This window comes from Fundulus heteroclitus, chromosome 20, assembly GCF_011125445.2.
Source record: "Fundulus heteroclitus isolate FHET01 chromosome 20, MU-UCD_Fhet_4.1, whole genome shotgun sequence".
Lineage (NCBI taxonomy): Eukaryota > Metazoa > Chordata > Actinopteri > Cyprinodontiformes > Fundulidae > Fundulus > Fundulus heteroclitus.
The window spans coordinates 44366192-44393798 of NC_046380.1; the positions used below are offsets into that span (position 1 = coordinate 44366192).

Consider the following 27607-nt stretch of genomic DNA (forward strand, 5'->3'; position numbering starts at 1 on the left):
AGGGGTCAAGCCAAATGACCTAACCGCCAAAAACCCAGATGCATGTTACTTTACCCTGAAAGGGAGACACAGACAAAACTCATGCATTCCTCAGCACTCCCATATGAATACAACTAAGATATTTATTTTCCCCAACAATAGGTGTCAAAACGTTTTTAGAAAACGTTTAAAAGCCTATTACTCTTGTATAAGTAAACTTCTGAATTTAAAGAAAGCAATAAAATGTCTTCTACTAATTATCTTTCATTTTTCTGTCATTTAACAAATAGAAGCATTTTTTGTAATCCCAACAGCCCCAAAAATTTAAAAGTTCAGTATGATCAAATGTCGGTGAGGAAATGTTCTACAGTGCACTTAAATATCAGATTTTACCTGTATGGTGTGATCTAAAAACATTTATCAAGAAACCAGAAAATATTGAAAGCGTTTTTTGCAGTCTCCAATTATTAACTGAGCAAATACACCAAACTGGACAAATGCTTTTTAACATGCAAACCATTATTGAATCCACATCAGTTCGTAATGTGTGCATTTGGGATTTTTTTTGTTTGTTTTTTTATCTGGTCGCTTTAAATTTGTGGGAATAAAAATATATTTGTAATTACATAAGGTTTCACGCAAATCATACAAATTTGTAAATCATATGACAAATGTTTGACATTAACTACAACTTAGTGATCCCTAAACACAATGAACTAATTGGATAATTTTATTTAATGTGTTGAGACCAGGAACTTTTGTTACTAGGTCTCTGTGCCATCTCTGTTCATCCTGCTGCCTGGCTTGGAATGCCTCCATTTAGACTTTCCCTTTTTAAAGGGGCTGCTTTGATTGCTTCACATGAACTGCTGTTTGTGCCACTGTGCTGACTGCTCACACTGTCATGGTGGATTGTTTTGTTTTTTGTAACTGCTGTTAGGTGCTCTTGAATTGTGCCCTTCTGAAACTCAGCTTCCCCCTGTTTTTAAGGTCTAGAACTGGTTAAAGTTGTGGATGGCTTTTTGAGTTACAGGCACTGTATTTTAGACCCATTGCATGTTCATAGCAAACCAACAGACCAGCGTGTACACATACCTTTTCTGTAATAATCTGCCAGTTCTGCATAGCAGAAAATCTGAAAGTTACTTTAACCTTTAAATATCTCCAAGACAGACATTATTTGAATTAGCCATGGGCTGAGTAGCAACATCATATCATCAAACCATTTCTACAGTTTCAAGTCATTTTAATGAGATGCCAAAGAAAGTGACCATTGTTCCTCTCCCCCAGATCACTTGCTTAGCACTGCCATTCAGCTGGCTTAAAGGTTGCTTCAACATGTTTCTGTCACACATGAGACAAATTTGGCTGTTTGGAAATATTTTGGATACAAAAACCATATAATACTGATACTGTGGAAATGAAATAAGTGCCACTCATACAGTTTGCAAGATGAGTATAGTTCCCTGGACTAAGATTACTATTGAGTTACACTATTCCAGTGTAAACTGTTGCAGATGAGGTCATTTTTCAAATGAAAGTTTAAGATAAATATAAATACAGTCACATTCAATACATTAGAATGCAATAGTTGGTAATATGTGTTGTTTCAAGGGAGATGTGCATTAAAATATGGTTTTGCAATTATACATTTGGCTACTTAGATTTTGATTGCCCAGAATGCCTACAGCTAATCTAGATTTTACCACCAAGATCAGAGGCCTCATGGAGATTGGTGATGATAGAGGAGAAACAGCATAGTGAGGATAAATGTAAGTTGATCAAAATGAGTTCTCACCAAGAAGATTGCAATGTCATGTTTTCCAAACATTGTGCTGCCCTACCACATGTCTATTCTACAGACTGATACAACACAAACACAACATTTCTTGTTCAATTCAATGTTTGTGTTCCCCAAGGAAAATATAAACCAAGGAAACCACTTATTTCCTTGGTTTATATTTACGTGTTAGATTTTCTCTACATGTTCTATGCTTTCTTCTATAACACCAGTGCTCTGTTTGTAATATCACACTGCTATGGGTCTCTCATTTTCCTTTTCAGCCAATGGACATAACACAAGGAGATAGAATATTTCTATGTTTGGGCAGTTAATTAATCCTTAATAGAGTCTGAATCTGAACTGATATAAAAAAGAAATGGATGAAAGGGGAATGATGGGATTGATGCGTTGTTCTCTGCTAATCCCAAGTGCTTTCCAAGTTCAAGTCTGAAAGCTTTGACCCTTGGAAAGCATAATTAAGAGCACCTGACACTTCCTTCATCATCATCATCATCATCATCATCATCATCATCATCATCATCATCATCATCATCATCATCATCATCATCATCAACTCCACTTAGTAGTCCTGCCTGGGAATAAGTAGTAAATGCAGATCTGGTCTATGAGCTAAGATATTGTATTCTGGTAGATAGAAGAAGAACATGTGTCATGCCATTCACTTCCAAAAGGTTGAGTTTTAATCGATTCCGAATAATTTACTCTTTCACATCCTTGGTTAAACAGCACTTTGATTACTATGTGTATGTGCATGTGAAAGGTATGTCTTCTCTTTGCATAGCAGACATTATTTTTGGCTTGTTTGAGGACCCATATATGTAGTATGGCTTTGAACTGATATTGACAGATGACATCAGGTCTTTAAAATGGTTACCAACATGTCATAAGCTAATATTCTCCTCTGCTTACTGCCACCTCAGTCATGCTTAATTCATGTCCAAGTCATGATTGGCATGCAGCTCTGTCATAAAGAGGCTACTTATGTTGCTCTTTTTTTGATTTGACCTTATGAATATAAAGGTCAAATCAAAAACTGGTAAAACCTTATGAATATAAGTGAGAATAATTTTATATATATACAATGCTTTGGTTTATTTTTATCCAAGAAAGCCGGTGAAACCCTGTGCCCATATTCACAAAGAATCTAAAGACTAAAAGTAGCTCTTAGTGACATAATTTTAGGAAAGATCCTAGAATTTCCTGAACTCTAAGATTTTTCTTAGAATTTTACCTCTGTAAGATAAAAGTTATGTACAAAGCATCTTAGACCTCAAGAGTGTAAAGGGTGTGTGCTTCGGCGCGCACGACCCATGTACGGTTGTACATGGCTCCTCACAACCTTGTCCTCGACGAGGCTGACCCAGGTTCTACTCCGACCTGTGGTCCTTTGTTTCATGTCTCTCCCCTTCTCTCTTACCCCCCTTGAGTGCTTGCAAAGTGAACAAATGTTAGGAGTAGTGAGGAGGACTTTTAGCGAGCCTAAGAGTGTCTTAAGCAGGGAAGATGGTGGAAACGGAGAGAGCTGATTGGCTGATCCACCACCTAAACAGTCAAGGAAATGAGCACATACACTTCTATAAGAATATACAATTGTTAATTTGTAGATGAGATAAACTTTATCATCATCATAGAGGAAAATTAAATAGTTTCAGCGGCCCTACAGGTTAAAGGCACGGCTCTATTAACGCCATTTTATTGAGGATAAATAAATAATAGAAGAAATATTCAATAATCATGATTAAAAATTGGAGAGCAAATTTACAAAGACATGATAATGTATTTTCTGTATTACATGATAATTTCAGTAGCCTAAAAGGTATATAGAAGTTTGCTTGTGTGATGCCATCTGCTCACTTTTGATTGCTGCACGGAGCGCTTCTCACCAGGCTGGTTTGTAAAAGCAGAGAATATGAAGCATTGATCTGCGGCAATATGCGTAAAAGTCCATGTGTTTATGCCGTGATCCAGGGACCGGTTTACTATTCAACACTCCTATTCTTCTCTGAGAGCTGTGCTCTCAACTTAATCTTAAAATGAAGCGTAGAAGACTTTTCAAAATAAATAGATTTTCGATATGAATAAATTTATTTATTTATTAAATTTTCAGTTTTTGATTTTAATTTTTTACTAAGGAAATGTTTATTTACACGTCTTTATGGTGTGAGGAAAAAACACTGTCAAACCACCATTACATTTTTTATCTCGCGCTTTGGGAATCCCTGGTCTATGCTAGTCCCGCTTGCTTTTGCTTCTCATTAAAACGAAGCACACCAGAGAAACTTCCAGTTCAAAAGTAAAACGAGCTGTAGTCCAATCAGCGATTTCTTACGTCTCCCACTGGGACGTACCTCTTCCGTTTTGTTAATGTTGTAGTGTTTGGTTAATGTTGTAATGTTTTTGTTAATGTTGTAGTGCTTTTGTTAATGTTGTAGTGCTTTGCACCTCAGGGCCACCGTAAATCACAGCTCTTTAAAGGACAGCATTACACCTAGCAATGTGGTCAACCACCCCTCACTAAGATAAAGATTTCTGTCATTTCCTTCCTCAGTCGTTTTCCGCAACAATCTGAATCACTCTTAAGCTAAAACTCCTTGGTAGGAATTCTTAGGCTAAAATAGGATCATTAGCTAAGATAGGAGCTCTCAGAGAGCACTCTAATTGTTGTGAATATGGGCACAGATCCATAGTAGCCACTTAATGTGCTGTCTGTAAGATTCTACGTTGTTTGTTTGAAGAAGCGTGTTCTCCGTATGCTTCTCTCTTATTTTACATTTTATTACAATTTTCCCTTAGAATTATGATTTTGGAAACGATAAACTTTGAGGTGTATTTTCTGTGTTTTATTTTACCCATTTTGCTGAACTAAACATGAAATATATATCTCAAAGGTACTTAATTGCATGAATGCATGCAGCATTATCTGTGATGGCAATGCATTGTGGTCAGGCCCAGTTGGCCTCAGCAAACCTGTGAATCACTGTGCTTTTAAAACAGTCCCTCCTTGAAGCACTTTGTGATGTCATGATCTCTGTAGTACACAAGAGGTCATCGCTGTTCAGTCATAGTCACACCTCTGGAGTGTGATTGGCACCTTTCCTGTGTCCCCAAGGCAACAAGACAATGACAGTTGAAGAAGTGAAACAACCACCCATTAATTTGAGGGCTCTGATTGCTGGTGAGAAGTACCGCCTGAGGGTTTACTCCCAAGAGCTCAACAGCGTCAGCAGCAAATTTGTCATCTTCAAAACTAAAGCAGGTGAGAGAAAACTTGGTTTCAGCCAAGTGGTTGATGTGGATGCATTTCTGCTCAATGGGACAAGGGTACCATCTGCTATTTGGTCTGTATGTGCAGTAAGTAGTATGAGCAGCAAGGGATTTTGGGTGATACTCAGAGCAACGACTTCACTGCATGGTAACGTAGCCATTGATGTATATTACGGGATTAAACATCACGTGACTATGGCATTATGCATTGAGTCAAGTTTCTCCAGAAGCAGAAGTAACATTAGATGTGGCTTCAGAAGTTTTTTTGTAAAGGCTCTGACAGTTTGAATTGAATGTAATTGAAATCTGATTGGCATGACATATATAATTTTCAAGAAACTCTAGAAAAAAGGCGATATATACAGGTATGCCATGAAAAGTATAGTGTTTAAGATACTAAAATGAAACATGTTACCTGGTTAAAGCTGCAGTGGGTAACTTTTCTAAGATAACATTTTTACATTTTTGTTAAAACTGTCGCTATGTTCTGACAGTAGAATATGAGACAAATCATCTGTAAAAAGAAGAAAAAAAAACTCCTCTGGCTTATCCCTTCCCACTGCCATTTAAACAAATACACCACTCCCAGACTGAAACAACCTATCAGAGCCAGAACCTTCCTCCTGGCTCTGACTAGTTGTCAGTGTAAATCGTGCTGCTCACACCTTCCCCTACACAGCACTCAAGATTGCCAGAGGGCTGCAGCTGTGAGGAGAAATGGCGTCGAAGCAACTTGCTTTACAGAAAAAGTGCCAATTTCTGGAGTGGCACCTGTTCAGTAAACAAAGACAGGTAAACATTGGAGCAGTACAACAGGCTCCGCAGTGGCAGAGGAGGTGTGTAGAAAGGGAAAGCGAAGCAGTGAGCAAGGGGGAGGGACCTATAAGGGGCCCTCTTTACACTCCCGATTCACACTCCATTCAGACAAACTTCAGACATTCATAATAATACTAGCTTCCTTACCATGCCACACGATTTCCAGAGATGAAACTAACTCCATAGTGGGGGTAGGTTTCTGCAATTACTCTGGGAGCTTCAATGAGGCAGATACCCAAATGGAGTGAGCTGCACGGATGATTTATTTTAAAAGATCAAGCGGGTCCTGAACCGAGCCTTTGGTTTCACCCTTGCCGATAGCTTAACTGGCCAGATCACCAGGAGCACTGTGACACCGAGAAATGTCCCAGTGCTTCCAATGGCCAGTTTGCCCCTACCCTCTTTTATTAGCCTATACCAGTTTACAAATTTTAGCTGCAAGACCAGAAACCAACCAATTGTGACACAGTAATGCAGCTTGAGCTGTTAAAAAGTAAATTGACAAAGCTGACACAACATTGCACATTTCCTGCATTGCTTCTTGATTCAGGGAATGTACATAATCATAACATTGGCAATTTTCTCAGCTTTAGTTTGAGCCATATTTTATAAAAATTGAATAAGTATAAAGAGGGCTTACAACGTTTTGGTTGTATGTATGTGTGTGTGTGTTTGCTCATTCCGCATTAGAACAGACTTTTTTTTTTTTTTTTTTTTTTTTTTACAAAACTCAATGCAAAGCTATGGCCCCTGTGTGAACACGTCAATGTCTATAGAGTCAAATAGGGGTTATCCGATTCAGTGATATATATAAAAATTCAAGTGACTGGACAAATAATATTATTTGTCCAAACATGCATACTCCTGAAAGAAGATAAACTCCTGAAAGAGGATAAAACTTAATGTAACTGTTGTCTGTCTCTGAAATCAATGGCTTGATATTATTTTCACCATATTTGAATTTTTTTAGCTGTCAATTTCCACTGACATACACAGCCTGTTCAGGCTGTTAAAATTTCAATAATAATGCTTTGAATATCAAAACGGTAAGTAAGGTTTCTATAAATCGCTGCATCACATGCAAATATGATCGTTTGAAGTCCACCTTTCCTTCTGTGTTTACAGTTAAGTCATCTTCATATACTTTGGCTTTGTCCAAAAAGAATATTTGTGATAGTAGAAGAAAATAACAATTTGTATAATTGTTGTGCAGTATCAAGAAAATCTTTGAAACTACGTGCAAAATCCAGACAAATAAAACACATAGAAATTATACAGAGTGTTTGGCTGCCCACATTACAGCTACTAACACTACCTGTAATTATGTGGCTGTATATTGTTCTAGTTTTTACACCTATGGTATAAGACATCAGCTAGAAAAAGGCCCAAAGTCTATACTTCTTATAGACTGCGATATGAACACTAGTCTTGTTGAACTCTAACCTTAGTTTGACTTAATTAGCCATTAGTATAAAAAAGTGTTTGCCCCCTTCCTGGTTTCGTTTTTCCCCCTATTTTCTTCTGCATGTTTGTCAAACTTAAGTGTTTTAAAATATCAAACGTATTGAGATATTAGACAAAGACAACTCAAGTAAACACAAAAGTTTTTAAAATTAGGTTTTTTATTAAGAGAAAAAAATCCCAACATGTGGAAAAGTTATTGTCCCCCTTGTTCAAACATAGTTCTCACCTGAATTCACCTTCTCTAGCACCCAGACCTGATTACTGCCTGTTGTCAATCAAGAAATCACTTGAATAGGACCTGCTTGACAAAGTGAAGAACAGCAGAAGATCCTCAAAAGCTAGACATCATGCTGAGATCCAAAGAAATTCACGAACAAATGAGAACGAAAGTCATTGAAGTCTATCAGTCTGTAAAGGGTTCCAAAGCCATTTTTAAAGCTTTGAGACTCCAGTGAACCACAGTGAGAACCATTATCCACACATGGTGAAAACATGGAACAGTGGTGAACCTTCCCAGGAGTGCAGCAACAATGCATCAAGACTTCACAAAATTGACCTGTTACATATGGAGTTAAAGTAAAGAACATTGTAGCAATACTAAAATCTGGTGGTGGTAGTGTGAAGGTCTGGGGCTGTTTTGCTGCTATAGGACATGGAAGACATACTGTGATAAATGGAACCATGAATTTTGCTGTCGACCAAAAAATCCTGAAAGAGAATCTTTCAAGATTTTTCAGGAGGTCTTGATCAGATCTGGTGATCTGTTCAAGACCTCAAGCTGGAAACCAAATTGGTTTCTGCAGCAGGACAATGATCCAGAACTCACCAGCAGGTCCACCTCTGAATGGCTGAAGAACAGCCAAATGAAGACTTTGGAGTGGCCTAGTCAAAGTCCTGACCTGAATCCTATTAACATGCTGTGGCCGACCTTAAAAAGGCAGTTCATGGTCCAAAACCCTCCAAATGTGGCTGTATTACAACAATTCTGCAAAGTGGGCCAAAATTCCTCCACAGCGGTGGAAAAGACTCATTGCAAGTTCGGAAATGCTTGATTGGAGTTGTTGCTGCTAAGGGCGACTGTTACTGTTTTCACCGTGCCCCGTCTCTGGTGAAACACCCTCGGTGGACCCAGCTCTTTTTACCCAGTCAGCCGACCCCCACTTACTTATTACCTTGAATGTAGGACGCATAAAACAGACAAGTATACTTTTAGTTATATTTTATCTACGTAAAGACAGAAACAGTTACAGTCACACCAGCGCTGATGGGCTCTTGATCGGCAAGAAGCCCCGATTGCTCATCACACAAACATTATATAGGGATCTAGGTACACACCCATGCAAGGGCTGTACACATCCAAACTGTGACATCAGCAGAGAAACTGTGTCACCTCCGGGGTGGTATCTGATAGATATGTGCCAATCTTTTGGGTCAGTGCCATCTAAGTGTGCCATGCAGCTCCGGGATAAACAGCTTGTTCCACTTGACCTCGTTGATATCCTAACACGACCCAACCAGTTATAAGGTTTAGGGGGAATCCCTTTTTCCCATAGCGCAATGTAGGTTTGGATTTTTTTCTCTCTTAATAATAAAAATCTTTACTTAAAAACTTAATTTGGAGTTTACTTGTGTTGTCTTGGACTCATATTTAAGTTTGTTTTATGTTCCGAAATACTAAAGTGTGTGATGAACATGCAAAAAAAAAAAAAAAGTCAGGAAAAAAAGTCAGGAAGGGGGCAAATATGTTTTTACACTGTATGATGGCTAAAATGTAAAAAGTGTAATTAATATGCACTAAAATGGGTTTGGTTGGTTCAACTTTTTGTTCTGTCTTTTTTCCCTCATGGTAGGTATACCTGGTCCAGTGTTCTGTTAGCCATCGAGGGGTGCAGATCATCTGCCATTACCATGTAACATAGAAAGGATTGCAAGATCAATATGTGCTTCTGTGCTTTTTGTGTCTCTGCTCTGTCTTCTCTAACCCCCAGTCGGTCGTGGCGGTTGACTGTTCACACTGACTCTGGTTCGGCTGAAGGTTTTCCTCCCTGTTAAAGGGGAGATTTCCTCTCCACTGTCGCTTCATGCATGCTCAGTATGAGGGATTGCTGCAAAGCCATCAACAGTGCAGTCGACGGTCACTGTGGCTATGCTCTTTTAGGAGGAGTGAATGCTGCTTGTCAAGACTCAATGCAATTTACTAGGTTACCTTAGATAGGAAACGTTTTGACCAATCTGTATGATTTGATTGAATTTGAATATGTAAAGTGCCTTGAGGTAATGTATTGTGAATTGGCACTATATAAATACATTTGAATTGAATTTAATAATAATTTAAGAAACTGCAAATACGCTGCGCAGTGGGTAGTGCTGTTGCCTTGCAGCAAGAAGGTCCTGGGTTCAAGTCAGCCCTGGGTCTTTCTGCATGGAGTTTGCATGTTCTCCCTGTGCATGTGTGGATTCTCTCTGGGTACTCTGGCTTTCTCCCACAGTCCAAAAACATGACTGTTAGGTTAATTGGTCTCTCTAAATTGTCCTTAGGTGTGAGTGTGTGCGTGAATGGTGGTTTGTCATTTTTTTCTCTGTGTTGCCCCGCGGCAGACTAGCGACCTGTCCAGGGTGTACCCCGCCTCTCGCCTGGTGAATGCTGGAGATAAGCACCAGCAACCCCCGTGACCCCATGAGGGATTAAGCGGATCAGAAAATGGATGGATGGATGGAAACTGCAAATACAGATAAAAACCATACCAGTAAAAAATACGTAAAATCAAATCTCAGTTTATAGACTATTGCTGCTAATGATGGGATATTCCTATTTTCAGTGCTGCTAGTGACAGTCTTTCACAAACAACATGTGTACTTTTAAACAACATGAATAAATAAAGATGGTGATATTGGAGGATCTGTTCTGATACAGAGATATGTGATTTGTGCTGCTTAACCGAATGTCTGTGCTACACAAAAATTCAGAACAAAACAGAGAAGGGATCAAACTTTATTTGCTTTGTTGTATTTTATTGGGATTTTATAAGATATACCAAAACAAAGGAGTGCAATTTTATGAAATGCTAGGAAAATAGTAAATGGTTCTTACAAATCAAAGTCTGAAAAAATGCAATGTGCCATTGTATTCAAGTTCACTAAGTCAATACTTTGACTGTGCCATTACCATGTTTCAAAGTGGGGATGGTGTGTTCTGCGTGATTTGCAGTGTTGGCTAAACTTAGTTTTGCATGTAGGTCAAAAAGTTCAATGTTGGTCTCATCTGCCCAGAGGACCTTCTCCCACATGTTTGCTGTGTCTCCTTATATGCCTTGTGCCAAACTGATACAGCTCTTCTCATGACTTTCTTTCAACAATAGTTTTCTACTTGCCGTAATCCCATATATTATATGGGCTCCGTAAAGCTGTCTTATAATAAGGCAAAACTGCCAAAACTGATATGGCAGATTGAATGAATCCTCTCCAACAAAGAGTGATTAGTGTTTAGCTATGAGAATTCAAAAAGTGCCTCACAGCAGAGGTAACATAAGGATAACTGGACTCTCATTGAACTTGACCCTGTATTTCAAAACACTGGAGACCTTCCTAAAGATTGCGATTAATGTTTGGCTGTTTCCTGTTTTCCACAGTAGAACAGTAAAATAAAGATTCTCTCCAGAAATGAGAGGAAACAGCTGTTTGGGATACGTGACTCAAGGATCTTTCTAAAAACACACACACACTTCACCCTTCCAACTAGGGAGGAAGGACTCTTGGTCTGGAGAGGTCCATGTGCACAGTAAGATATTGTGTTTCCATTTACGTCATACCGCATTCCTATAAAAGGATGAAAGTTACCCCACATTGTGGGGATTCTGCTGAAATCAAGATGTGACTGAGTCTGGAATAAAATATCCCCCTGGTGGTCACTAAGAAAAGGTGTTCTGTCTCGTTTGGTCTCTCTTTTATTAAGATTCAATCTTTTCCCACACTAATTGCAGTTTTGTCAGTACATTTTCTAATGTCTTAACAACTTTTTTCCTGACCTGCCTGCTGTGTTTCTTGGTCTTCATGATGCTCTTTAGTTTTCTAACAAACCACTAAGGCTAGACACAGAACACCTGAAAGTACTGGGGGGTGTTGGTGGCTAGACAGCGGTAGAATAAGGATAAACACAGTAAATGTGACTTGTCAGCTGTAATATTTTTCATTTTACACTCGGACATAAAATAAAGCTCTGTCTTCTGTTTTGCAGAACAAATGTACCCCCTCCCCCTGCTTTTGTATGAATCTTTAGTATAAGAAAAGGGTAAATAGCAGTAGTTCTCAATTCATTAAAATGGTTCTGTGCATCGTGGGTCTCTGGAGAGATGGGAAGTTTTGGAAAGGAAAGCAGACAGTCATCCAAAATATTGGGGATTGCAACAGGGTAGAGTGTCTGATTAAATCTGTTTAAAAACCTGTTCAGATCTTTCACCCGCCCTATATCTCCTACAGCCTGGGAGTTTACCTTGTGACCTTAAATTGTTTTCTTCTAAGTACCCTTCGCACAGCTCCTTCTTGTTTCCTGGTCTAATAGTTCTATACTTCTTGTTGAGGAGAGCCCTAATCTTTGGGTACATCCAGGGTTTGTAGTTTGAGAAACACCGTACTTTCATGAGTAGCACAAAGTTGCACCCATAGAGGTTAATGTAGTCTGCAATGCAGACTGCAATGCAGTCTACTCAGACCATATCTTCACTGTCCATGTCACCGCTGGACAGTGACGTGGACAGCTGACATTAAAGGTATACTATGCAACCAGGGTTGATTTTACAGCGAGGCTCCCCCAGAGGGCGAAAGTAAAAGTGCACTGTTGTAAAGATGCTCAGCTGTTCTCCTGGTTTCTCCGTCAAGCCAGACACGGTTGTTTTGAGCTTAGCAGACAGGCGAACGCAACGAAAAGTCGAAAAAACGGCAGTACAAACAATGACTAACACAGTGAAAGTATGAACATGCACACACAGAGAGAGAAACCATTCCAATGTTACTTACAATCGCATCAGCAGAAACGCGAGGTCCGCGTCAGCCTTGCAGCCTTCTTTTTCTTTTAGCTCTCCCCATTCGGAAAAAGCTTGCCCGATGTTCACTCGTGTACGACTCCTCTCTCCGTCCAGAGCCCTTTTCCTCTTTCTTGCCTGCTCCGACATGGGCTTTCGCTGTTTTCTCGCTGGTTCCACCATGATAACTGCACAAATATCGCCACTGCGCTAGCAACAAGCATGCCTTTCACTGGGGGCGTGTAGCAGTTCTCGCCGTAAAGCAAGACCGACTCTCGCGATGCACAGACTTCTGAGCCTGTGGGTGCGGGCCGAGGGCTCCTGCAATTGCAAGTACGGTATTTCCCCCACAGACCACCAGGGCGGCCGAGAAAACCTTTGTTCGACCTGAAATGACTCATTTAATCATCCAAAACGGTATGGAACACATTAATTAACTGAAAAATGTTGCATAGTATGCCTTTAACTGAGGTGATAAATCGTAAACCTTCTTGGTGTTGGCATACAGTAAGTCCAGTTTAAAAACTGGACTTACTATATGCCATAAGTTCATAAGTCCAGCCTTTGGTTGTCTGTGGTGCAGGAGGTAACATTGCATTGTTATGGCAGTAACATGTAAACCCCCGTGGTTAATATTAAAGCCTCATGCTGAAACCTAGCTGTTTAATGTCCTTATTACAGTCTCTTTGATAGTTAAATGCTTTGAATTGCAGTTAGAGCGGTTAGCCACGTCAAGCCAGGATAAGTTGGCTGCTCTTTCTGTAGCCTTTCTGAGTTAGCCCCTCCAATGTTGGCTCTGCTCCTGCATTTCCTCCTTCATAGCTCACAGGAATCACTTGGTGGGAGGTGGCACAGCGAAGCTATGGAGAGCTAACAGCTGATATCTGGTGTAAACAATGGCAACAGGGTCTCTCACACAATCTGCTGTTAAAATATAAATATATAAACAAAGTTGTCCACAAAACAGCAAGCTAAATATTGTGGACAAATGGCGGAAAAAACAGAAACACACAAAACATAAAACAATACATTTAAAAAACAAAGTAAATTAGAAAACTATGTATCCTTTCCCTTCCACTTCATGAACAGTCTTTGTTGGTTTATCGCACAAATACCAGTAAAACATATTTTAGTTTATGAAAACATTTTGAATACTGTTGCAAGGCACTGCAATTATGTGGTTCTGAACTGTGACTGTGCAAAAATCAACCTGATGGTTTTATAGAACCACCAATGTGCCCTGCTTTAAGCACTGTATGCACTTACAGCAAGTCCAACCTTATAGTGGTCACATTTACGTAAGTTGACAGACCATCATCACTGCAAACAATGTTCTTACAATACACCCTGTAAAGCAAACAATGGATTATAGGTTATTCAAACCTGAGCTCTGTGGGTGAATGACTGACTGTAGTGTAAAGCGCTTTGGGGTTGTCAGACTTTATAAAGTGCTATACAAGTACAAGCCATTTACCATTTCATTTAAATGACAACATTTATTAACTCTTTGAAAGTCTGTTAAAACTTCTAGAAAGATTTTTCTGTGAAAGAAAATTTTAAGATGATTAAAATGTTGATGTTGATAATCACTGTTCACTGAGAGAACTAGATCTCATGCTTATCAAGATTGCAACCTCTCTCTCTCTCTCTCTCTCTCTAGCTCACATAGACCAGGTTGACATAGCCACTCAGGGCTGGTTCATTGGATTGATGTGTGCCATTGCTCTCATTATACTGATCCTCCTCATTGTCTGCTTCATCAAGAGGAGTCGTGGAGGCAAATACCCAAGTAAGGCTATAAATTAGCTTCATCCACCATTTTACTTAGAAGCTTTTACTCCATGTGTTTTGTGTTTTTTATTCTTTTTTCTGTTTTTTTGGGGGGTCTGGTCTGGTCTCCTGACGTAGTCATGGGGGTTACAATCATGTCCCTGATCCCCAAGCTGATCCCCAAGCTGTGCAAGCATCGTAAACTGTTTTTGTTCTGAACGGTCCTTTGACCACTCCTCTTGGAGCGGTGAAACAGTGGTCAAATATCTAGAATTGGTAGAGCTAATTTATTTTGGTTGGTTTTCTGTTAAGGACTGTGCTTTTAACCATCTATTTTTATTAGGGTTAAGACTGGGTCCCTTCCAGAAGCTTAAATTATGCATCATTTACATGTTCTAAAATTAGTTCAGCTGTGGCTTTCTAGATTAATTTCCTGTTGGGACACTTAACCGTGTTTATGTTTTTACAATATAGCTCACAAGTGTCAAGCTACAGTCCTCATGGGCTAGTGTCCTACAACTTTAAGGTCTGTGCCTGGTCCAACACAACTGAATCAAATAGCTGAATGACATCCTCAGTATACAGTCAAGTTCTCCAGAGTCCTTCTAATTATCTGATTGTTTGACTCAGCTGCGTTGAGGCAGACACACATATAAAAGTTGCAGGATATCTGCCCTCGAGGACTGGAGTTTGGCACCCCTGATCTAGTTGTTGATTTGAGAAATTAAAGCATTATGAATTAGTCCTAAATCGTTGTTATACCATCCACTTTATGGAGTGCACCAGTACCACTGACAGCTAAAATAGTCCCACAGCCTGATGCTACCACCAGTGTGCTTTACAGTTGGTACATTGCTCAGTTTGAAAGTTTCATCCTGACGTTTTCAGACATTGGACATCTTGTCACTGTGGTGAAGCAACTCGGAATTTGCCTTGTGTGACTCTAACCCTTTTAATCAAGGCATTTGCCCATATAGACAGCTGCAAGTTCAAGTTAAGCTTGAAGGTGCTGATTTTGGAGTAGATTATTCTGGTGTTCCAGCACCTTCAGTTTTAGCCATGGTGGTTCCTGGTTAACACCAATTATTCCAAATTGTTTCTTACATGTATGGGAGGCAGTTTGGGTTGGATGGTCAAAACAAGGATACAGTTGAGTGTTCCAACAGAATCCCAAGCACATCAATGATAGGCTTTGGAATAGCTGAAGCAAGCTAACATTAAGATTCTGGAATGGCTTTTGACATAAAAGTAATTAAAACCAATTTAATTGAGCCAATTTCTTATTGCAGGAGTGGTCAAATACCCATCCAATGTCATGCTTCAAAAAATGTTTGGATTCTTGCCCTTAGTATAATACATGTTACGTGAAATGTTTATTTGTAGACATATGTAAGGTGAGTATGTTAAACCTTTGATACTGGGATTCGGGAAACCATTATTGTTATTCCGTCTATCTACAGTGATGCAAATACATTACAGAGTGCAGTTAGGACTCCACAACTATTCTGTTTTTTCTATTCTATTCAGATTTACAGACATGTACAAAAATAAGTTTCAGTTAGTCTAAATCTCATTGATTCTTTTTTTTATAGATTCAAACTAAAATAATATTGTGTTGTTGACAACATAAAATAACTTGTTAACATACAGTATCTCAGGAAGTGGCTTTCTGATGGCCTAAAGCCTTGAAAGAGGAGAATCTCGACCAATAGTAATGTTTTACAGTTTCTATAATGTTTAGGTCCTGGTTTCCTGACTGGTTTCACAAAATATCTAGGTAGGTGGTTTGATGCATCAGATAAACTAACAAGAAGGGGCTAAGGATGTAATGTAATGATGATTGACAGAGTAACACTAGAGCTTCATATTTGTGCAACAGTAACTAAGGAATAAATGACTAAAGAACTTGCATACCTTTAAACATAACCCTTATTAATAAATGTGCCACTTTAAAAACATTTTTGTATTCAGAGATTACACTGTGGTTTTAACACATACTCCTATACCCCTAAATTCCTGATATAACAAGTCACAAATTAACAAAAGCACATTATTTTTAATTAGCAGTAATTGAAATAACATCTTTTCACCCACATTTTTGTAAATTATATTCAAATAGAATCATAATAAAGATATTCTCAATTTGTTTATTTCATAAGATTATTATACGTGAAATATTGCATGTTCAGATATTTCTTTTGTTTATTGCTTTGTCAGATCATCAAACAAAGATTAATTTGAAACCTAGGTAACCCGAGTAAATACAAAATGCATCTTTCAAATCATGATCTCATTCATTAAAATGGAAAAGAGTAAGTAATTGTCCCCTAAATGGTATGTCTGCTTGGCCACCATTGGCAGCAACAGCTACCATCAAACCCAATAACCCAATCCTAATAACTGACAACGGGTCCTCTACATCCCTGTGCAGGAATTTAGGCCCAAACATTTTTGCAGAATTGACCAAATCTAGCCACACTGGAATGATTTTTGAGCATGAACGGCCTGTTTAAGACCATCTATCTAAGCTGGATTTAAGTGCAGAATTTTACTAGGCATCTTCAAAATGCTAATTTTGCTTTCCTTGAGCCATTCAGAGGTTAACTTGCTGGTGTACTTGTGATCATTGTGCTACTACACAACCCAAGTGCTCTTGAGCCCAAGGTCCCAAACTGGTAGCCAGACTTTCTCATTTGCTATATTCTGCTTGAGTACAGGAGCATGAAAGTAGTCCTCAGACTACTGTGGATGGAAATCTAAACATTAATAACTGAATTCCCATCTTTACTAAATGAAGAGACGGTGGTGATATAGTTCCAGCACTTTTATTGAGAAACAGAGCAGAGATCACATAGATGGAAAGTAATCGCACCCCATGGTCCCGCTGCAGCCTGCATCTGCCCTGTCTCTGCCTGTCTCGCTTTTCGGCTCTCCCTAATACTGCACAGTGGCCTTGGCATGAGACAAAACAGAGACAGTCTATCCTAGACAATAATCATTCTACGCGGCATTTACGTAACATTTGGCCTTGCAATCAGCAAACAGTGGATCTTATACACAGCCATCATGTCCGCAGGCCTCCTATGTCCAAGTGGTGTGAGGCCATAGTGACTTCAGAATAATATTTTTTATAACATTACCATCACCATAATGCTCCTTTTCTGCAATATTTTGTTATTTTTATGCCAGATCTAACAGGGCCCATGCCTTCTAATATGTTTTACAGTTATTTCATCAATCCACATATTACTAAATGCTATTGGCGTCATGTGGGAATTTTACTTTAAAGTCAGCAGTGGTTTTTTCACATTGGAACTCTTACATGATGCTATTTTTTCCCAGTCGCCTCCTAACTGTTGAATTCTGAACACTGACCTTAATTGGGGCAAACAATTCCTGTAGGGCTTTAGATGTTTGGCTGAGGTGCCCACTGAACGGAGCTCAGACTGGGAAAAGATCTGAAAGCTCGCTCAGATGAAAGACCCTTTAAGCAGATGCATCATTGAAATATTTATCATGGTGGATTACTCTTTAAAAATATCCAAGACAAGCTTGCATGTACAGTACAATATTATTTGTATTTTTTTTATTTTATTTATTATGATGTATTTTTAATGTTAACTATTTCTTGCACCCATATTGTATTAGTCTTCTCTCCTCCAAGCATTTCTAGGCCAGTCAAAACACAAACCACGGCAAGATAAATCTAATAGGGACGAACCGAGGCAAGTGAGCCAAACTGAGTAGGGTCAGTGCAACTGCAGCTTTGTCTCAGTTTGGGGTTAATGGCTCTCACCATGGTTCACTGCAGTCCTAAAGCCTTAGAAGTAGCTGTTAATGGAATTATTAAAACTTGAGGTATTAAAATCACCTCTGACCTATCTGCTTTGAAACATGTAAGCAGCTGTACTGAGGGAGAGGACGGTGCCACTTTACTCTGGTTAAAAACAAGATCACCGCTTGCGTATTTTCTGTGTGAGACTTTAAATGTTTGGGTTTGAGATGTTTGTGTTACGTCTGCTCTGGTCAGCTGATATAGCAGAACGTGAGAAGGAGATAGAGGGAATTTGGAGGAGAGCAGAGGTGAAACAGACAAGAAGGCGGGCTATGGTCTAGCCAGGGGTGTGATTACTTTGTCTCCGCTCTGGTTCTCAATAAAGTGCTGGAACTTGATGGAATCACAGTTTCCTTTTATTCAATAAGAAACTGGGGAATCAACAGTGGCGGCTGGTGAAAAAAAATCTTGGTGGGGCTGGCCAATAGATTTCCCTGCCTAACCCAGTACATGCATTTAAATTAAAAGTCGGAAAATTACTACGATTCTACAATAAGCATTTAATTAATAAAAAAACATTGTTCACAAAGGATTATTTTGGTGTTTTTGTCTTATTAATCCTTTTCACAGACTCATGCCAGAGGGTTTGCATACATTGTACATGTACGTATATTATTATGAAACAAATGTTTACGTCTTGACTTAAATATAAATCCTAATTTTTTATTTATATAACGATTTAAGTAGAACAATGACTAGTGCAAAATTAAGTTGTATTTACCGGAGATGAAGTGTAGACTGCAAATTCTGCCGTGGTATGATGGCTCCCTCAGTCGATTGGGATTGTCTGCCTGCATCCTTTTCATTGAAATTATTCATTTCTTTCTTCTTTCTTCGTCCTTCGATAAACGAAAGAAACATACATCCGATGATTTGGAATGCCTCTGTGTGCAACCGGGAGCACAACAAGTCGTAGGCATTGTTTAGATTCCAAAAATAAACTAAGTAAAAGTACACTCTAATTCACTCGTTTTGTCACGGTGATAGGTGAAAACAGTACTGTTTTTGCCTACCACCGTGACCCGGATGTAGCGCGGATGTAGCGCGGATGTAGCTTGTGACGTCATGCTTGAACTGGTCTATACACCTATCACTGTGTAGCAGGGGCAAAGATTCCAGGAGCCCCAAAGCCATTCATTTTGGCGATGCTGATTGGCCAAATATTTATAAATTTTCCCTAGCAACAGTATACGATTGGTTATTTCGCTACACTTGTGGGGCGCCTTGAGTGATAGCCCCAAAAGTATAGAAGAGAAATGATACGTTCTGTTCGTGGAAATGCACTGTTAAATGAGAGTCAATTGGTAGAATCAATTAGTAGAAGTGTTTTAATAATTCTTATTACATGTAGCCACATACTATTAAGTAAAAACTGACATTAATAATACTTTTAAAATCTATATATATTTTGACTTTTCACTTCCACATCTGGGGAGGGCAGCGCCCGAGTGTCCCCTATGGGCCAGCCGCCACTGGGAATCAGTTATCTTTTTTCCCACAACAATGGCTTTGCAAACCTTCCCAGACTAAAAACTGTCCATGACATTGTTGCTCATCTGTTTTTGTACATATGAGGCAATTACCTATACTTTTTTGTGGTTGTCACTAATTTCATAATTTAACAAAGGGGAATAACTTTTGGTTTATTTGTTAGACCAGATATTTTTTTCCCTTAATAAATAAAATCTGAATGCCTGTTTTGTATTTACTGCTATTGCCTGAAATTCATGTTTGTTTGAGGATCGGAAAAATGTAACTGTGATAAAAAAGCTTAAAAAAAAGACTTTCACAACGCTGTATGTCATGTGTGACTCTACCTAAGCACAGATGGAAGACACAATAATTGGGTTATTAAACGACCTCTAAAAGATACAAACATGAATGAAATAGCTTTAAAAACTAGGGACTTTGAATAAAGTTCTGTTCCTGTTTCTGTTAGTTCGTGACAAAAAAGATCTCCCCCTGGACCCAGTGGACCAGAAAGATCAGGATGGATCCTTTGATTACCAGTAAGTATAAAGAAACAGCTTCTTGCATTCACTGCATCTCACATAAAGTTAGACATTGTACAAAGGCGTTTTAAAAGTGGCCTCGTAGATTATTTTAAACAATCAGAAAAGCTAATTAGGAGTTACCCTTTGTGTAAAAAGTCTGCAGTGTATAAAAGAGAAATCAGATAGATTTAGTTTACTGACAGAGCAAAGGATGTACGTTTAAGTTGATACTGTCTGATGACATAAGATGGTTCCTTTTGTTGAATCCCAAGAGCTAGTGCTCCATTAGGTTCTAAGCAACTTGTAAGCTAGTGTTGACCAGAAAATGTCTAAAATACTAGATGAGAAAAAAAAGAGCCATCAATGATGGGTGTGGTGATAAATCCCAAACATAGACATCATGGAACATGTCTTTTGCAGCAGTTTACAAGAACACTTTTAAGTCCCATGCTACATGATCACAGCCACATATTATAATACATTTTTAAAAGAATAACTGGTATATATTAGTCCATCTATATGTTGAGTATGGTCTGCTGTGTGTAGTATAGTATATTGGTGACAAAACCATCTTTGTAAGTGATTTGTCTTTTGCTCCATTTCAGGTTCCACTGATCTATTTGGCTTTGTACTTATTTTTCTTGTTCTTTAATCTAAAATTTTTATTAAAATACTTCTTAATCTGGGATTAATACACCCCAACTCATGTTTAAAAGTGGCACTACAACATTTACCCTTAACTGTGTGCATTGGCACTTCAACAAATCCCCTTCTATGTTTCCCTGACACAGATGTTTAGTGCAGTAAAAATTACGCATCACAAGCATTTGCCTCATGTAGTGTTAAGACTCTTATTAAGGATGCACCCATATTGTATTATTCTTTTTCATATTCTTATTAATATTTGAAGGTGAATCTGAAGGTATTAAATGTCAAACACGGTGTTATGTTGGTGAGGTGATAGACTCTTATGTTAACACAATTAATCTGTTCCATTTATTTAAGTTTAGTCTAATAACAAACTCAGTAAGTTTGACACCATTACTGTTAAGATTGTTCGTTTGTTGATCCGAGCTCAGACTTTAGTTTTGGTGTAACTCCCTCCATTTAACCTTGTGTGTGTTTGTATGCTTGAAAGGTTTCCCATGCATGGATAGTGGTGCTTGTGTTTTGTCATTTCTATCTTTTTCTCTGCACCTCTTCTGCCCTACTTTCCCCCATGATTCCTTACATTTCATCCCTTTTTCTTCCAAATGCGGAAATGGTTCTTCTGTTCGTGACAGGAACGAAAATGAAAACAGGTACATTGGTTCCGGCACGACGTGTGCATGTTATGGGAGTGAACGTTTTTGGGTGGTTGCATTTGGGGAGGGGAGGATCAGCTGGGGCTTGATCTCAAAGACCAAAGAGCTTTGCAATGTTGGATCTTCAGTCAGTTTGCAAAATCTGTATAATTTCAAATGGATTGTTTATCTTTATATTCAATACAAAGCAACAAACATGCTGGTAAGCAACATAATTACCACATTATTAGATCAATGGACAAGTTAAGCTCTGTTTAAATGTACTGTAAAATTCTGTCACATTACCTCAGCTATTAAAAAACAAGGTAACAACTTGCATGGCCCTTGAGTGGTCCCATCACTAAAGATTTTCTTTAAATTAAATCAAAAGTACCATATTTTAATGCAATCACCAAAGATTTAAACACAGACCACTTCATTTTAGAACTACAGTTTTATCAGCTTCATTTATGTTATAAATGTTACCTCTGTTTTTTCTTTTGTTTTGTTTTTTGAGTTCTGGCAACTTATAGTACTTAAGCTACATTAGGTATGATAGCCGATATTAGTTTTCTGGTTAAATTGTTTGTAACAATTTCGCAGTTAACGAAAAAGAAGCAGTATGTCTTTCTATGCATTCGGCACAAATTTATTGATCTGGTTGTCAATAATAGTTATGATAGTAATGAAATAATAGAATGAATTTATTTTTTAAAGAACTATCATCAGGTTCCTTCTGTCTGGATTTTCACACTTGCTGGTTTAGATGTCTATTCAAGATAATATTCGTCAGTTTACTGTATTAGGTAATATGCATTTAATCCTAAATGTACTACATAGCATATAAACACAAAATACAGTTTCTAGAATTTCAAATGTGTCATTTAGCTGTTTGGAGTGCTGTACTGAGAAATGGCTGTCAAAATAAAATGTAGTTTAAACTAAATATTCATCACTTCCTATGGTAGTAAACTCTGTAAACAATATCTCAATAATCTAGTAAACATTTTAAAATTGTATGTACACTGCACAGTCAAACATTATTTGTTATAAAAATAAAAGGTATAGAAAACTGTGAAAACAGTTTTTTATGGATTTCTTAGTATGCAAACAAAGGCAAAGTAGTTTGATCTAAAAAAAAAACATTTGTCACTGGCATTAAATTAAAACAAAACTTAACATCTTTAGACATAAATTGGTAGTATTACTATATTGTCGGCTAAAGTGATAAACTAGCTGGTTAGGTGTGCTCTTACAATAGAGGAAGTCCACGTCTTCCTCTTGTCAACAAGAGGAAGACGTGGACTTCCTGTCAAGTTTTGTTGACAAGAGGAATTCAATCAGGTGATAGAGTTTACGCCTCAAAACATGCTCACAGCCCCTCCTGGAGGACAAGGACTGAATCTAAATATAGTGACGCATAAAAAGGAGCTTGTCTGACTGTAAAAACCATAAGAAAAAGGTAACTTATTTCTTATGATTATCTTGTTTAGTTTTAAAGTTCAAGATTCAACTTTGCACAATAGAACCAAATCTTAACTCTTCAAGTTAACCTGGGGTGGTCTGTAGTGCTGGGTATTAAAACACTCGTCTAGTTTGTCCTTTTAATCCTTTCATATTTAAAGAGTGCTTAATCCAGAGTGCGAAATACGTGGGGGTCCCGGAGGGGGCTCCTCCCCCCACCCCCCCGATTAACCCATGAGACCCCCTGAAAGCCTCAAAAGCAAAATTTAAAGGGGGTCTTAAATTGTGACAAAAAAATTAAAAATGAAATATTTTTTTGTCACTAATGGTCACTAAAATGTTTTTAAGCTCAACATGTCCAGTATTTAAAATTCAAAACATTTATTTACAAATATGTTCTGTTTTTTGCCAAGTGGATCCAGCCAATCCTGTTTGTGTATGCAAATTAGTCATGTGCGCGCCAAACAGAAGAAAGACGTAACGTTGACAACAATTAATACTAAAAATGGCTAGCAAGCAAAAGCTAAATCAGAGTGTATCACTCGCACACTTTGGGTTCACATCCAAAAAGGTGGCACTCAGAGAATAAGAGATGGGCCTACTCCTCACCAAAACAGAGGACCCTATCCCACCCAGTGACTCCCCAGAAGAACAACTTGAAGTTGAGGCCGAGTGCTCCGAAGGCGCAGCTGGTGCTGAGGTAACGTTAGCTGCTACTGCTGCTAGCACAGGTGACTTGCCAGCTGGTTGGACAACGAAGCAGGTGGGCGAATGGAAAGACCGCAACCCTTGGCTTGACATTAAGGCAGGAAAATTGGGGTGTTTAGTGTGTAAAAAAGCAAAAACGTTGCTACTCTCTGAAAAGGGACCGGGTTTACACCTCGCAGAAGAATGGATCAGCAGTGATGTTATTAGCTCTGAAGCAAAGAGGCTACGGAAAAAGATTTACAAACACAGGGACAGCCAGGCCCACACAAGGTCAGTGGAAATAGCCCAGATGAAAAAGAAAGACACCCTCCCCAATGCTTTCATTGATATACAGTCCGATATACATTCTCGTTCAGAACAGCTTACACCGTGGAAAAGGAAAGGCTATCGTATAAAAAGCTTAACCCACTCATGACAATGCAGGAGTTTAATGGAGCCGAAGTTGGTAATATCCACAAATCTGACCATGCATGTGCAGAAATAATCAGTCACATTGCCAAGGAAATGCGCTGCAATTTTGTCTGCAATGTGAAAGAAATTGATTCACGAGTGTCAATCACAATTGATGAAAGCACCATACATGGCAGTCCCTATGTAATAATCTACATAAGATGTGATCTCAGCGGTAATGGGGATGTAGACAATTTTTTCCTGGATCTAGTGGAACTTACAGATGGGGTCGATGCTGAATCCATTTATTACTCAATGATGGCGAGTCTACATAATGCTGGAATGAGTGACGACTTTTTGAAGACGCACCTGATAAGCATTGCCACCGATGGAGCTGCGGTGCTCACGGGAAAAGCCAGTGGGCTTGTCTTTAGACTCAAAGAAAAGTTTCCGAACGTGCAGTCTGTTCACTGCGTGGCACATAGATTAGAACTGGCTGTTAAAGAAGTGGCTGGCACTAATCAGTTTGAGTTCTTTATTTCAAAGTTATACTCACTCTACAATCAGTCAACCAGGAACGCCAGATTGCTTAGAGAAGCAGCGGCCGAGCTTGACATGGAAATACTGAAAATAGGTCAAATCTTCACCATCAGATGGGTCGCCAGCAGCTTTAAAACAGGAAAAGCAGTATGGAAAAGATGTCCAGTGCACTAGCACTCCATTTCAAAACAGCCAGTGAGGACATATCACTCACTGATCTTGAGAGGCAAAAATACAAGGGACTTCTGAAGCACCTTGCTAACTCAGGATTTGTGGAAGATTTGACTGTCATGAAAGACATCCTGCGTGAACTCCAGAGTCTGTCTCTCAAGCTGCAGAAAAGAGAAATGTTACTTGTGGATTCAAGTCTCGCCATCCAACAAACTATCAATGTTTTGATGGCCATGAAGACGACCGGTGGGGGGAAATGAACCAAGAAGGCCGTCTTATCTGGCCTTTTTAAAGGCGTAGAGCTGATAGAAGGCAGGGCAAAAATAAACAGGTCTCAGTTTTATGAATCAGTGATTGCGTCTCTAACTAAGCGATTACCGGAGTCAAATTTGGTGCTGATGCTCAAAGCTCCTGATAAGCGTTTTTGGCCAGGAGAGCAGGAGGACCTGATTTTGCATGGTGAACCAGAAGTACACAGCCTTGCGAAAGCGCTTGTAGAACCAACCAGGGAGGCCGTGGAGCAGTTTCAAGACTGGAAACTACAGTGCACTGCACTGGGGAAAACATTGGAAGCGCGGAACAGATTGCGCGAAGACAGCATGTCTTCACTCTTTTTTGTGGACCTCAACTGACCTCCTCTGGACAAACTCGACCCAGTTCCATTCGTCAGAAGCTGGATTAAAGCAGGACATCGCCTCTCTTCTTCCTGGAAACCAGGACGGCAACCACAAGAAGTTGAGCCGAGGCATCTTTGGTCGATTCTAACTTAACGTAAGAGGCTATTTTATAAATAGTCCTGTATGTAGGCCTTGTGTTTGGTTGTGGTCTTAGTGAAGCAGCCTAGCCTTGGAGTTGGAGAGAGATTGTATATGTGCGTGCATGCATGTGGGTGTGAAAGACAGAGACAGACAGAGAGACAGACAGACAGACACACACAGACAGACAGTCTTTGTGCGTGTGTGTGTTGTCATGTAATAGACTGACTGTCTGTTCAGGCTCTTGCCTGCTCCACCAGATTCACAAAAAGCTTCATCCACCAAGCTGTCAGGAAGCTAAACTCTCTCCCCTCTCTCTCCTTACAGCCACATCCTCCAGGCTGTCAGGAAGCTGACCCCCCTCCCTCAAAAAAAAAAAATCACTCCGGACGAAATGTCTCCTGCACTACTTTACTGTTCTTTTGCACTGTTACTGTTACTAATATATATATCATAACTGGTAATAATAATAATAATAATAATAATAATTATTATTATTATTATTATTATTTGTCTGCTGCCATTACCATGTGCCTTTTTGCACTAGCATAAGTATTGTATATTTTATATTATTGTACATTTTATTGTAAAATTGAATGTTTAAATTTTAGTATTAGGAACTGACCTTATCTGTTGTGCCTGTGCACTTTATCTGTTTCACTGTTGGTGAATGAGAAACGTCCTCTCGAGTCCTTGTATGTCTGGTGAATGTGAAGAATTGACATTAAAGCTGACTTTAACTTTGACATTGTAATGTTATAATCTAAATAATTCTACAATCTGGAGTACTCCTAAACTTGCTGCATTCGAAGCTTAGTATGTTAAGGATTAATTTCAATTCGATTCAGTGTAAGTACCTAGCTCCAATTAACAACAAATGTCTATCCAATAACACAGGCAGATTCAAAATCTATTCCTCTGATACATAGCATTAAGCTTTATCTTATGGGGCTAAAACAGTGACAGCTTGCAGCAACAGTAAAGGAGAAGTCCGGTCAAAATCAGAATTCAAACTGCTCAAAGTACTTTAAATATAAAATGATTACATACTGTTCAATAAATGATAAGGTTTTTTAATTAAGAGTGATTTTCATGGACTTCCGCTTCCGGCATGCCTGAGTAGAGACGCTCGCAGACACGCTCCGACCGAAATAACTCTAAACTTGCCTGTTATTAGAATTTAACTCCACCTATCTATCCAGAAGACGCTACCACAATGACCTCGTCACAAAAGACTACAAGAAGAGAACAGAAGATGGGGAAAAGTGATGATGCGAAGACGACACAGAAACAGCTAACACTGGATGCTAGCTTAACTCAGAATGAAACAGGGACCGACTTGTTAATGCTAACAGAGCTCCGCAAATTTTGAGAAGAATCTGGAACGGCACAACGAGACATTTTAGAATCCCAATCCCGAATGGAAGCATCGATTGCAGAAATAAAAAAGAGGATCGATGCACTGGAAGAGAGACTAAACACAGCGGAAGAGAGAGTGAGTAACGCAGAAGATCGTGGCCTACAACAGGAAAGGGTGCTAGCTTACCTGCTCAAAAAAGACACCAAAACAACCGCAAAACTGGACGATACAGAGAATAGGATGCGCAGGAACAATATAAGAGTGTATGGGATAAAGGAAGATTCAGAAGGAAAAGAGATGATCCCGTTTATTAAAGACTTTTTAAAATCTGCGCTGAAGCTACCTGAAGGTACGGATATTTGCATTGAGAGAGCCCATAGAGCCACAGTTCCGAAGCCGGCGTCGAATTCTCCACCGAGATCCATAATAGTTCGCTTTTTGGATTTCAATGTTAAGCAGCTGGTACTACAGTGTGCGTGGAAGTAGCGGAATACAGAGTTTCGGGGAAACAAAGTTTTCTTTGACCAAGACTACTCCACCGAAGTGCAGAGAAAAAGAAAACAAGTACGTCAAGTCATTAAAAAGCTGAAGGAACCCAATATAAAGGCACCATACCCGGCTCAACTTAGACTGTTTTTGGAGAAGGGTGTCAAGACCTTCTCCTCTCTGTTGGAGGCCCAATCCACTCTGAAGGAGCTCGGGATCCAGGTGGAGATGGATGAGCGGGACGTCATGCAGAGAGAGTTGCTACACAACAGCTGGCAGACCCAAGAGACGTGGAAGGGCTGACCCAGGTCTGGATAATATGGACATCAGGGCCATACTAAACTCGGTGGATCAGCACAAGCAGGGTTGAGGCAGTAATGTTTTACCTGATTCTACCCTGGTATAGCAGAGATTTTATTCAAAGGTGGATCTTATTAAAAATATAAATAAGGACATGCAGGTATAATATTATATTAATAGTTATGGACTATCGGTTGGCGTTTTCG

At 39.1% G+C, this 27607-nt stretch overlaps 1 protein-coding gene across 7 annotated transcripts in view; it reads left to right on the plus strand.

Annotated features, from left to right (window-relative positions):
* nfasca (neurofascin homolog (chicken) a) overlaps positions 1-27607 on the plus strand; it is a 221432-nt gene that overhangs the window by 172629 nt on the left and 21196 nt on the right. For 2 of the 7 annotated variants that reach the window (XM_036151485.1, XM_036151488.1), the window contains 3 exons: positions 4893-5039; positions 14006-14134; positions 19890-19959. In XM_036151485.1, coding sequence (XP_036007378.1) covers positions 4893-5039; positions 14006-14134; positions 19890-19959 — 346 coding nt within the window. The other 5 variants (XM_036151482.1, XM_036151486.1, XM_036151483.1 and 2 more) reach the window with 5 other exon arrangements.